This window comes from Rhinolophus hipposideros (assembly GCF_964194185.1).
Source record: "Rhinolophus hipposideros genome assembly, chromosome: 20".
NCBI classification, from domain to species: domain Eukaryota; kingdom Metazoa; phylum Chordata; class Mammalia; order Chiroptera; family Rhinolophidae; genus Rhinolophus; species Rhinolophus hipposideros.
Window position 1 is genome coordinate 10,587,879 of NC_138066.1, and position 13,036 is coordinate 10,600,914.

Here is a 13,036-nt window from a genome sequence, read left to right on the forward strand (position 1 = left end):
GCCAAATTTTTCACCCCTCTCACCAGAACCCCACCCCTAAATGAATAATTACCTGATAGAGCTAACCTGCCCAGGCTCTGGGAAGATAAGGCTGAACAGGACATAGTCCCTGTCCCCTATGTAGTAGAGAGACAGCTTCCTAACATTCTAATGGAGGAAGGCCTGCACTGCAGGGTGCTTTGGAATGGAACAAGGGCAGAGAGGTGTTGGTGGTGCAGAAAGTCAGCCCCCAGCCTAAACAGAGACCAAGACTGAAGCCATTGTCCTTTTTCAGCTCTGAACTTCCAGGACCTTTTGGGGAGCTCCCCAGCGTGGAACATGTGAGAGGTCTTGGGTATGTGTATTAGAGGTGAGGATCAGAGCTTCTGCGTTGCTCCTCAGCCCCATCCCAGCTTGGTACCTGATCTTGGTGATCAAAGGCAGCACTCCATGCTTCAGGGCACCCCTCCCCAGCACTGGCACTTTATGGCCTTATACTGGCATAACCCTCCTCTCTCAGTGTAACCGCTGCTGACCGCAGGGCCCTGTATGCTGCTACTTGGCCTATGGCTGTAGGGACACAGTCCAGGACCTTGATGAAGGCTTTGAGGAGGAGCATGCCCTCTCCCTTCCCCTCAGGGGTCCTAGGGAAGAAGCCACCAGTCTTAGAACATCTGCTCTGTCTCCTTCTGTCCTAAGTAAGTATATGTGAACATAGCCGTTGCTATTCCCAGAGTCCCTTGGAGAGAAAAGCCCACCCCACCTTGGTAAACACATGGGATCTTCCAGCATTGCTGGGAAAATCTTAATAGCTCACAGTTCTACCTGTATGATTTTCTTGGCAGTTCTTTTGCCCTCCAACCAAGACTGTTCATCACACAGTAATTGCTCTCTCTGCATCTGTTGTGTCTGGTATACTATGGGCTCTGCAGGATGGGGGCTGAGTCTATCTTGTTCATATTGCATTCTTAGTACCTGGGACAGTGTAAGCATATAATATGTGCACTGCATATTTTGAAATATGCTTAGTCTAATTGTCATTTCTTGGTAGGTGATCTGTCTTTGTAGGTGACATGCTTTTGGGATATCATCCTTTGTGTTTTGTAGTTCTACTACAAAGTATCTAGATATAGATTCCTTTCTCTTTATTCTGTTCAGTATGTTTTATTTCCTGTATCTATGAGTTCGCATCTTTCATCAGTTTTGGAAAATTTTTAGCCAGTATCTCTTCAAATATTCTTTTTCCTCCATTCTTTGTGTTTTCTTCATTGGGGACTCTGATTAGAAGTATGCTAGACCTTTTCATTCTGTTCTCCGTGTCTTAACTTCTCTTCCATATTTTCCATTCTTTGTGTCTCCATGATGCAATCCAGGTAATCTCTTCAGTTCTATCTTCCAGTTCCATAATTCTCTCCTTGGTTGTGTGCTTTTTAATCCATACACTGAGGGGTTTGTGTTTTTTTTGTCATTGTTATAGTCATATGAACATTTCTTTCTATACTGACAGTGTGTTGTTGAGGTATAACTTACATCCAGTAACATGCACAGATTTAACTGTACAGCTCAAAGTAGTTCAAGAAATGTACACATCTATTAATGCACATAATGATCCAGGACATCTGTACAATCCCCAAAAGTTACCTTGTGCCCATTTACAAACAATCCCATTCCCCAGAGACAACTACTATTCTGATTTCTAAAACCCATAGATCATTTGGACTGCTCTTGACTTTCTTATGCATGGAGTCACACACAGTGTGTATTATTTACATTTACCTTCTTTCACTCCACACATTTTTGAGATTCATCTTGGTGTTGCCCAATTTCTTGATGAAAACCATGATAACTCCATAAGTTTCTTCAGGGAAGAGCATGTTAAATCTGATTTTCCTCTGAATGTCTAGTGTCCTCACAGATCTAGGTGCACCAGAGGTCTTGAACACGAGTGTAGAGCACATGGGGAGTGTAGCACATACGGGCAGACGCAGCCAGAGACATCCAGCCAGAGACGTTGGCAGTAGCCAGACTAGGCTTCAATTTATCCTTTCAGCAACATTTCACTGTGCCAGGTTCTGAGGACCCTGGTAAACAAGCAGACACTATACCTGCCCTGGTGGAATTCATTCTATAGGACCTTGCAGAACCCGGTCAGGAGCTTGGGCCTTACCCAATGGCTCTGGGAACCACTGAAGAGCTTCAAACAGGGGCGTGACAGAACCAGCCTGCTGTAGGAAAAAGTGAGAAAAAAGAAGGGAGCTCATGGAAGAGATTCTTACCATTGGTTCAGGGGAGACAGCCTGGCCCTGCGTAGGCCTTGGCTACGAGCTGGAGAGGAGGCTGATGATGGAGCATTATTGATTGGACTCCTGCCCTAGGTCCTCTGTGTTCCAGCAGGAAGCCAGAAGTAGAGGCTCAGCCCCCACCTTTGTCTTTGGCTTGGAAAAAAAACCCAGGGAATCAGAGGCCTCTTTATTCCTCCCCTTCTCCGTATTCATTTCTTACTTTTGGAGTTAAGCTCCTCTCATCCCCTTGGCCCATAAGGGAAAATGGGGTATGGAGGAGCCCTGCCTGACCACCCTCAGGGAGCACCTCCTCCAGGCTGAGAAGGGTTCTCCTGCTAACACTTAAACCTGGGGGCCAGATCAGGCACTGCCCCCTCTATCTGACTGTCTCCAACCTCTGCCCTGCCCTGCAGGCTCTGCATCCGAGAAGGATGAGCACATTCACACCTCTGGGGCCAAGTCTTTTCCCACATGGCAGAGAACCAGGAGGATAAGCAGAGCAGGCACCTAGGTGGCCTCCCCCGCCCCTGCCTTGGGTTTGGCTGAGGGGGGCCATCCCTGTGCGGAAACCTCTCTGCTCCTTTGGGTAACCACATTAGTGCCCCTTTAGCATCTCCTTTTCTGCTCTGATCTCTGAGATCTCGGGGCTCTTTTCCTTCTACCTCACTTATGTCAACCTCTCAACAGAGAAAAACACTTCTGAGTTCTAGCTTCCTTCCTTCTTTTCTCTCTCTCTCTCTCTCTCTCTCTCTCTCTCTCTATATATATATATATATATATATCTCTTTCTCTCTCTCTCTCTCTCTCTCCTGAGCCTTTGCATGGCTATATGGCTATTCCCTTCCCTCTGCTTGGAAGAGTCTTCCCACCCTTATCCCAATCTGGCCTTGCTAAGTGCCAGAAGCCTATCCCTAACTGGTCCAGTCTCATCCCCTCCACTTTAAGATCCCTGTGCTTTCCCATCATTGCACTCATTGCTCTGGTAGAATTGGCCAGTGACTTGTCAGTCTCCTCTGCTAGACTCCAAGCTCAAGATAGAAAAGGACTTCATTCTGCCTGGGCATTGCTGTTTTCCCCATGCCCAATCTAGTGCCTGGCTTGTGTGATAAGTGCTCAGTAACTTTTGTGGAACAAATGGATGAGACAGAGTCATTAACCTGGGTAGAGTGAAGCAAAAGTTTTTTGACATCAAGAGCTCCTTTTCTGGGAGTGATGGGGATAGGAGTTTCCAAACCTAATCCACAAGCATTCTCCTGGTGAACAAATTTCTGCCTCCCTCCTCATTTGGTACTCCCTGACCCCACATGGTGGGCTCTTCCCAGACTCTTGGGTAAGACCCTCCTGTTCCATCACCCCATCTCCATCTCCCAGGACGCTGAGGTCCCATCCTTTCTCAATTTGCATTTGCCTTGCTAGTTTTCAGAGTTACGAGCCCATACCTTGTATGTATCTGTTGGTTTGCTTTTCCAAGTGGAAGCACTCATATCTACCATATTTCTTCAGACTTACAATGGAGCTGAGGGCCTTTGTAACACGGTGAGTTTACACCTCACCTCTGGAGCCTGACTGCTTGAATTTGAATCCCAGCTTTACCACTTACCATCCCGTGAATCTGAGCAAGTTACTTCATATTTCTGTGCCTCTGTTTCCTCATCTTCAAGGTAAGCCTATTAGGAGTATCTACCTTATGGGGCTATTGGAGAATTAGCTGACTATGTGTGTGGTAGCCAGTCTCCAAAATGGCTGCTAATGAACCTCCCCTCCTGATATTCACACTGTTGTATAGTGCCTTTTCATAATGAATAGCACTGATCTGTGTAATCAGTGAGATATTATGAAAAGGATGGTGTGTGACTTCCGAGCTAGGTCATAAAAGACAGTGGGGCTTCTGCCTTCCTCTCTTAGATCACTCACTCTAGGGGAAGCCAGCCACCAGGGCATGAAGAGACTCAAGCAGCCCTCTGGAGAGACTCCACATGTTGACGGTCTTTGGTGCCAAGTCCTAGGCTCCTTTTTCTGCCCCACTGTTTTAGTTATCTATTGTTGAGTAATAATACCTCGTAGCAGAAGAAAACCATTTTATTATGTTCCAGGATTTTGACAATATGGAATTCCAACAGGACATTGTGGGGATGGTTTCGCTCTGCTCCACTATGTCTAGGGTCTTAGTTGGAAAAACTGAAAGTGTGGAGATGATGTGTCAGCTAGGGGCTGTATTGTCACTCCTACGTCTAGCAGTGGATGCTGGATTTTGGCTGAACCCCTGCATTTGTACTCTTTATGTAGACTGAGGATACTCATAGCATGGTAACTGGGTTCCAAAGTGAGCACCCCAAGAGGCAGAGGGCAGAATGTGACAGTTTCTTAAGAACTGAGACCAGAAAGTGGCCCAGTGTCACTTTTGCCACATGCAATTGGTTAGCCAGTCATGAAGCCCCGGTTCAAGGGAAGGATACATAAATCCTACCTCTGGATAGGAGGCATGTGAAAGAATGTGGGGTCATTATTTAAAACTGTCACACCCACAGTAGCCTCGTCTGTTTGGTGAGGGGCTCAGAAAAAAACCAGCCCTGCCTTAGCAAGCCACACTTTGGTGGGTTGGCCTTATGTGCACAGAAAAGAAACACCAACTCTACCTGCCTTCTGTGCTATGTGCTCAGGAAGAGCTTCTGTGGGGAGGGCACAGCACAAGGGTTCAGACAAGGGGCTGGAGTTGTCAAGACATTTCCTAGTATCTACCATGTGCCAGGCACTGGGGAAACAAAGACACAAAACCTTAAGTAGTGGCTTTACAGGGTAGTGCATGGTGTGGAGGGAAGATGTGGAAAGAAACACTACCACCTGATATAACTTGTGCCACATGAGAGATGCCTAGAGAAGGGGTACTGTACCCTACCTCAGGGGCTCAGAGAAGCCTTCCCAGAAGAGGTGATGTCTGAGCTGAAGAAGGGCATCCCAGGTATAGGTACAAGCCTGGGCAAAGGCAAGGAGACATGAGAAAACTGTTTGGGCAACTATCAGTGATTCAGTCTGGCTGTGGGGTGGGCAGAGCTGAGGAACACGTTGGGGCCAGGTTTCAAGAAGCATTACAAAGGTGAGAAGTGGGCAAGTGGCATGAGAGGAAAAGGATATGCATGATATCTTGGCACTGCCATTAAGCCTGAGAGAGATCAAAAGAGGGGGTGGGGTTGGGGAGGAAGGTGAGTTTGGACATGTGGAGTCTGAGATGCCTGTGAGGCATTTAAGTGGAGATTCCAGTTCGATCTGTGTTTAGACAGGTCTGGCCTGGGGACTAAATAAGACAGGGAGCTTCCTTGAATGTCACGGTCAAGGGCCAAGTCTATACTCTGTAGGCAAGGAAGAGCTAGGGAAGGTTTTAACTAAGAGATTATAATGGCTAATATTTAATGAGGGCTCATTACATATTGGGCACAGTCGCAAACATTGTATATGAACTTATTTGGACCTCACAGTCATCCCGTAAACTGAATACCTCTGCGTTTCATTGAATTTAAGGTATTAGCAATTGTAATATATACCATTATGCCATGACATTGTTTTCAATTTAAAATGGATTCTTCAGAGATGCTAAAATGTAAACAGGAAAAATAAGGCCATAGAATCAGTGAAATATAACCTACATGTACATGAAGAAACAGGAACCAAGAAGTTAAATAACTTGCCTGAGGGTTCAAGAGATAGGGCAAGGATTTGAAGCCCAACTCTAAAGCCCAAGTTCTCAACCACCATTTGATGCTGGACAGGAGATTGTGAGCATGTAGAATTTAAGACCAGTGGGCCTGACGGTGCAATGGAATCTGAGGGGTGTGGGCAGCGTCACATGGCACAACTGGGAAACAAGTCCACAGTGAGAGGGTTCTAGAGTGGGCTGGGGCCACAGGGTGGGCGGAGGGGACAGATAGAGTAGAGGTCCTTGAAGAATGGGCAGAACTAGTTGACCCACTGCATGTTGGGTGTGAAAACAAGGGTAACTCCAAAATGTTAAGCCTGGAACGAAGGTACAGCTTAAGAAGGCACAATGAAGGTACAGCTTAAGAAGGCACAAGACAGCTACTGCAGATCAGAAGAGAGCTGTGGTGCCTGAGCAGTCAAGAGGCATGGTTTCTCACCTCAGTTTGGGCAGTGTCCCCACCTGGCACCTGGTGGGCAATCACTAAGTATCAAATGAAGGGATGAATGAGTTGTATGCTCTTGGGCAAGTTCTATGATCTTGCTGTATGAACTGTTGGCCTCGTTTTTTGTGTGTAAAATGAAGGGATTGGACTAGAACATGTAAGACAACATGGAAGGTACTTTTCTGGAAGAGATAGGCATTCCTCTCCCAAACTGGTTCTAACCCTGGCTGTAAATTAGATTAACTGAGTCCCCATATGAGAACACTAAATTCAGAATCTCTGGAGATGAGCTCCAAGCATGGGTAGTTTTTATAGCTTCCCAGGTGACGCCGATGTGCAGCTGATTGAGAACCCTGGCCCTGCAGCTCCTAGGTACCCAGTTTGAAAACCACTGGGGTAGGTGAGGGCCAGAATCCCTTACAGGCCTAGGCCCTTGCACTGCGACTTGTGGTTGGTGACAAGCCTCTGTTTTCATGTCCCATCTCCCATCCCCCAAACAAAAACTCCTGATAGCCAGGGGACCAAACACCAGGGTTTCTCAACCACAAATTATTGACATTTTGGGCTGGATAATTTCTTGTTGTGAAGGACTCTCTTTTGTGTTTTAAGATGTTGAATAGTATCCCTGGTCTCTGCCCACTAGATGCCAGTAGCATAGCCGCCCTGCCCCCCACCCCAGCCAATCAAAGCAATCAAAAATGTTTTCAGGGGCTGCCGGTTGGCTCAGTTGGTTAGAGCGTGTTGTTCTTAACAAGGTTGCCGGTTCGATACCCACATGGGCCACTGTAAACTGCGCCCTCCACAACTAGATTGAAACAACTGCTTGACTTGGAGCTGATGGGTCCGGGGTGGGGAAAAACACTTAAAATAAATAAAAGTTTTAAAAAAATGTTTCCAGATATTGCCAAATGTCTCCTGGGGTGCAAAATACTCCCAGCTGAGAAACACTGTGCTCTACTGAGTTTCATGTCCTCCCACCCTGGTTGCAGACAGAGGCCAGGCAGGGGTGGAAGCCATTTCACAGCATGTTTAGTTGGGCCTGGCAGGAGGGAAGCCTCTGTGGGAGGCCAAGGCTTCACAATGTTAAATGGAGGGAGAGCATGCCAGCAGACTGACTGATGTGGTCTCACTGGAAGAGGGAGGGAGTTCTCCAGAACACTCATTCCCGGATTCCCAATCAGTCATAGGAGGGCCAAGAGTAGCTTCTGGGGCAGACAACCCCGCTTTCTGGGAACAGGCAGAAAGGAGTGTGGGAGTGGTAGTGTGTGTGGAGGGGATTCTTTCCTTCTGTAGATATTTTCCTGGCATCGGTGACTGTCCTGTCTGATTGGTTGATGGCTGGAGGGGAGACTCTTTCCATCTGTGGGTGCCTGGTTCCCTGGAGGCCCTCTGACACTGGGATCATCTAGGTTTCGGAGTCTGGAAGCCTGAACTTTTGGGGCTGGATCTAAGGGGCTGGCTGGTTCCCACCCCCCAAGGGAAGTGTAAGTTGTGGGTATACTCTCTTTACAACTGCGTGCTGGGATCTGTCAGCGTCTTCGTAAGTCATTTTTGGCTTTGAGGAGATGGGACCTGAGGGAAGACAGAAGCGGGAGATCTGGGAATGGAAGGGAAGGAAGCTGGGAGAAAAGGAGGAAGGGTGGATGGTGGAAAGTACTGGGTGGGTCAGAGACAGTGAGGCTCTCCCCTTCCCTTATCCCCCAACTCACTCCACCATGAGGCTCAGGACACCCAGGAGCAGTACAGATCCAAAGACAGAGAGGAGCAGAATCCTAGCTTCCCAAAGATCGTGACTTCCTGCAGAGAACCCAGGAGGCAGTGAAAGATCCTGGGGCTCACACCTGTCGACGCTGGGGGGAACCTAAGAGCTCAGAGATCTGGGTGAGGTGAAGCAAGTGTGGGGAGTAAGGACCTGGGAAGCAGCGCTTTTGCGGCCAACAGAGCACTTCAAAGCTCTCGCAGGTCGAACAGTTGTACAGGATGGTGCTGCCCCCTGCAGGAGACAAATGAACGCGAGCTGGGAGGGGAAGGCCCGACTCCACCCTTCCCGAGTATCCCACTTCCTTAGGCTGTCAGGCTCTCCTCAGGTACCCCAAAGTCCCTTGTCCTCGCTACCCCTTTCCTTTTCTACTCACGGCAGGTGGGAGCGCAGAGAGCTGAAATGATAGACAAGGAGGGGTGGGGGGTAGATGAGCCACTCAGCCACACACCCCTTTGCCTGAGATCCTAGGCACCCCTTGATCCCTCCCTGCATCAGTACCTTCCCTGGTGTACTCAGGGAGCTTGATCTTTTGAAGCCATTGCCAATATGAAGGGAGTGAGGAGAGAGACTTTTTGATCTCTGGGGAGAAAGAGAGAAGCCATTTTGCCCAGGGCTTCAACAGTGCCAGTTGACCTCCACCCCTTCACCCAACACCTCCCCCATCACACCTCCTGTCTCCACTTGCCCTCCTCCCTTTCTGGCCTCCCCAATCCTTTCTTCCCATCCCCTTCCTTGTTACTCATCCTGACCTCTAAGTTGTGCCTTCCCCATTGACCTCACCTATGACCCTCAGAACTCTGTGAGTTTTCTCTGTGACTTTGTTCATGGAGCCTTCATCTGTGGAGATAGGCAAGGACCAGTGAGTGATTGATTCCCTTATCAGCCCAGAAGATTTTGGGATCTTTCCTGACTTTCCCAGGATCCAAAAAAGCTCTCCCAGAGAGAGGCCAGCGTGTCATGGAAGGGCTATGGACAGCTGAGGGGCACAGCTGGCAATCCACATGTTGCCCTTCTTGGGACATGGGGGTGACTATGGCTGGGCCTGTCCCTGGATGTCTGGACTTACCTAAGGCAAAGACTGAGAAGTTCCAGGAGGCCTCACAATCCTTCCACTGGGCCTCCATCTGGCTGCAGAGTTGAGCCAGACGGCCTGACAAGTCTCGGGCTGGGAGACGGCAGAAGACACAGGCCTGAGCAGCTGCCAGGAAAACCCCACTTAGTGTCAGCAACCACATGAGGCCCACTGGGGGTTGCTGGAGGGGAGCTGGCCCCACCTAAGCTAGGAAGGACTCAGAATGCTCTGTGATCCTGGTTCCAGCCCTTTGCCTGGAAGTTCTAGTGTCCCAGAACAGATGGAGGTTCTAGAGCGTTCCAGAACAGTGCCACTGCTCCATCCCCGGTGGGGGTAAACTTGGGGCCCAAGAAACTGGGGACCAGAAGAAGACATCTCTAATAGGAGATAGGCAGAGAAAGCTGGGCTTCTGACCCAACCTGTCCCTCAGCAGCCATTACAAGTTTGTGGTTCCAAAAACAATTTTATTTTTCTTCTTGTAAGTGATAAGTAATAAGTAACTCTGCCAGTGAAGTTGTTCAGGAGTATCCCATCCCCTCAGAGACTCAGAAATCCCATCCCGTCCCATACCCTCCCTGACTCTCACAAACTCTTCCATTCATCTCTGCCCTGGGAAGCCTTGGTTCTTCTCCAGCTATCTCCTAGCAACAGGTCCATGGCTGCCTTAGCAACCAAGAGTTCTATAAAGGCTCCCAAGGCCGGGCTAAGCCTAGTGACTTCTCTTACCTCTCACCAGGAAGATCCTAGTGACTCAAACCCCAACAGGCCCATATGTGGTGATGTGAACATACATTCATACGTACACACACACACACACACACACACACCCCTTGTGATTAACTACTAATTATCAGTCTACTCACATCCATACCACAGACACATCTGGTGCCCAAACAGTTGCTGAGCAACCCCAAACAGGCCTGGACATGCAGAAACCACAGAAAGACCAGCACACAGACACGGTCTCCAACAACACAGATGGGAGCCAGGATGTCGGAGACCCCCGCATCAGTCAGACACACACTGAATGCACACACACATGAAGGAAGTAAGGCCAGGACCCAAGAAGATGCTACTCTCCTCCCTATGGCCAGCTCCACCATTAATATGGGATCCTTTAAAACAGTTGGATCTCCAGAGGCATGCTCCACCCCATAGTTAATAGGAATTCTCCTAGCTACCTTATGGCAGCCTAGGGTGGGGTGTCGCCTTTCTGTCTCCCTCCGTAGTTGGCTTGGGACACAGCAAAGTCTCTCCCTTCCCATGTTCCAGAGTGTTCTAGCCTGTCATTGGTCAGGCCAGGCCAGCCAGCACCAGGAGGAGAAGTCACAGTCCAGGAGACCACATTAGAGCAAAGTCCCACTTCCTCCCAGACCTCAGTATCTCTGCAGGGTTCTGCTAGCTAGGCAGAGAAGTGTCCCCACTTTTCCAGACCCCTGAATACTGAACTTCAACAAAGGAAACACTGGAGGTCCCCAGCCTCAGGAAAGAACGAGCCAGGGGAACCTTCCCCACCCCTCCCAAGATTACTAGCACCAGTCCAGAGCCTCTGTACCACTTGCGAGCACGTAGTGGGCTTGGGTTTGGGGAGTCCTGCCCACTTCTAGGTGCAGTGGGACCCCTGACTCTCACAGCTCCCATAGCAGAGCTATGAAGAGGCTTCAGGGGAGGCTTCATCTCCTTTGCTGCCCCCTTCTTCCACCCACCTCCCAGTCAAATGGGGGACAGCATTCCCAGTTCTCAGTTCTCAGTGCCGGACAAAACGCAGAGATCTGGAGTTGAACAGGTCTTCAGGGTCAGGAAAGACAGAGTCTAGACGGAAGCCATGCTCCAGAGCCACCCGCAGCACCTCCTCCAGGAAGCCTGGTGTGCCCACCACTTCCCGTCGTCCTCCTGGCTCCCCAGTCCACAATGGCTGCAGCCCCAGTCTCCTGTACTCCACTTCAGGGAGTTCTGTGGGGCGGGGGGCCCACTCCAGACGAAAGTGTGGGCCTCCCTCAGCTCTCTCCTCATTCGCCACACCAAATCGGGCTCTCATGGCATCCAGACACTCTGGGTCAGTGCAGAAGAGGTTGGCTCGGAAGGTGTCCACCTGGACAGAGCTCAGCTCATAGTGGTGTGGGCCCTGGCGAGCAGAGAAGTGCACCAGGCGGGGGCTGGCATCTACATCTGCATGAAGCAGAGCAGCTGTGGGTGCAGGGGTCCTCCGAGAGGCCTCCAGTTCCCGAAGGGCATCTAGGAGGGGCCGGATCTGGTAGAAGTCGGCCTCTGCCCTAAGAAGTGCTGTCTCCCCATACCCAAGGGGAAGGTCCAGGCGGCCCAGCCGCAGGAAATTGAGAATGTGCCGGAAAGCCTTGCCATCTCTGTCGATGAAGTAGTGGCCGCCTCCCTGGGGGTTGAGGTTGGGGGACATAGGGGTGCCAGCCCTAAACATGGCCCCCAGCATGGAGTCTGGGAAGCGAGTCAGGGTCTCCACAGTTGTGGAATATAGTGTGCCCCCCACATTCAGGGTCACAGGGCCCCCAAAGGAGGGGGGCGAAGAGGGCACAGGAGGAGGGGAAATTTTGGGGCGTACTAGAGACACCAAAAGAGAAGAAAGGGCAGAATTTCCTGGGTGTGTGCAGAATTGAATTGTAAAATTCAGACTCTAATCTGGAGGCACCGATTGGAGTACAAGGCAGCAAGACTTGGGGCTCACCCAGCTACCTTGGTGGTGGGGGATGGTTTCTGACACAGAGACGCCTGAAAGGTTGGGAGAACGGATGAAAAAAGCACAGGGAAGACCAAGAGGGAAGGGACTTTTAGGTCCAGACGCATCCGATTCTGGGTGATCAACGATTCCTTTCTGCGGTCTCCAGACAGTGGGCTTCCGGAATCCAACCAGCAGGTGACGGTGGCGAGCACAAGGCCGATTCTTTGAAGGGTCCAGCTTCCGAGTTCTCGGGCCGATCGCTGTCCCCGTGGGCGAGTCCACGCAGGGTTCCGGGAGCCAGTCAGAGGCCTGGCCTTGGCCTGATTCCGGCGCGGGTCCCAGGAGACGGAGGTTGGGCTGCCTGGAGCTGATGGTGGAGGTGCCTTCGTATCGGTTAGGGAGCGAGGATGCACGCTCAGTCCAAGCTGCCAGGGTCCGAGGACTCTTCAGGGAAGTGGCCTGGAGTCTAGGAACCAGGGAGCCGCCGCCTTACGGGGGTGTCGCAGGAGCAGCTGAAGTCCTCTCCGCTCCCAGGAAGTGGCCTAAGGGCAGTGGCCCGGGACCCTTTAAGAGACAGCCCCACCCCCTTGGCCCGCCCCCCGCCCCCGCGGGGCTCGCGCGGCTCGGGTGGAGGTGGGAGCCGAGAGTGGCGAACTGGAGACACTGGGCGGACGGGCTGGACGGGCGGACGCAAGTGGGGGTGGGGTCGCGAGGGTGACTCAGGCGCGTCGCTCCGGATGTGGCCGCGACCGCCCGGGCCTGCGGCCCCAGGTGTGCTCGACCTTACGTCTGCAACTTGGAGGAGGAAGGGTCCCCAATCTCGCCACTCTGAGAAAACCGAGGCACGACCGTCCAGGGCTTGGGGACCGTCTCTTTCCTCCTCGTCGCTCCCGTAGGGAATTCCCGAGGGGGCGAGTGCTGAGCCGCCACATTCCGTGGATGCCTCCGGGCCGGGGTGGCCGAGCCAGCCTCTCCATCCCGGCCCGATGCCAGCTTCCCCTAAGGGAAGGCCGGCCCCAGCCCACGCGAGCGCCTTCTCCGCGGCCTGGTCTGGCCACGTCGCCTGAGCCCAGGAGCCCCGCCCCACGGCCGCCCGGTGCGAGGGCTGAAGCT

General features: G+C 51.3%; 2 protein-coding genes across 2 annotated transcripts; both read right to left on the reverse strand.

Annotated features, from left to right (window-relative positions):
* Positions 1 to 8,102: 8,102 nt before the first annotated feature.
* On the reverse strand, positions 8,103 to 9,424 carry TMEM95 (transmembrane protein 95; the record flags this gene model as incomplete). The annotated part of the gene is made up of 6 exons (XM_081029768.1): positions 9,226 to 9,424; positions 8,940 to 8,996; positions 8,658 to 8,738; positions 8,533 to 8,553; positions 8,310 to 8,390; positions 8,103 to 8,194 (listed from the first exon to the last, which is right to left on the reverse strand). The coding sequence occupies exons 1-6, from the start codon at positions 9,392 to 9,394 to the stop codon at positions 8,103 to 8,105; spliced, it is 501 nt and encodes a 166-aa protein (XP_080885894.1). The 5' UTR covers positions 9,395 to 9,424.
* Positions 9,425 to 9,683: 259 nt separating this feature from the next.
* Positions 9,684 to 13,008, reverse strand: KCTD11 (potassium channel tetramerization domain containing 11). The gene has a single exon (XM_081029762.1). It carries the CDS (start codon positions 11,675 to 11,677, stop codon positions 10,979 to 10,981), a length of 699 nt encoding a protein of 232 aa, XP_080885888.1. The 5' UTR covers positions 11,678 to 13,008; the 3' UTR covers positions 9,684 to 10,978.
* Positions 13,009 to 13,036: the final 28 nt, after the last annotated feature.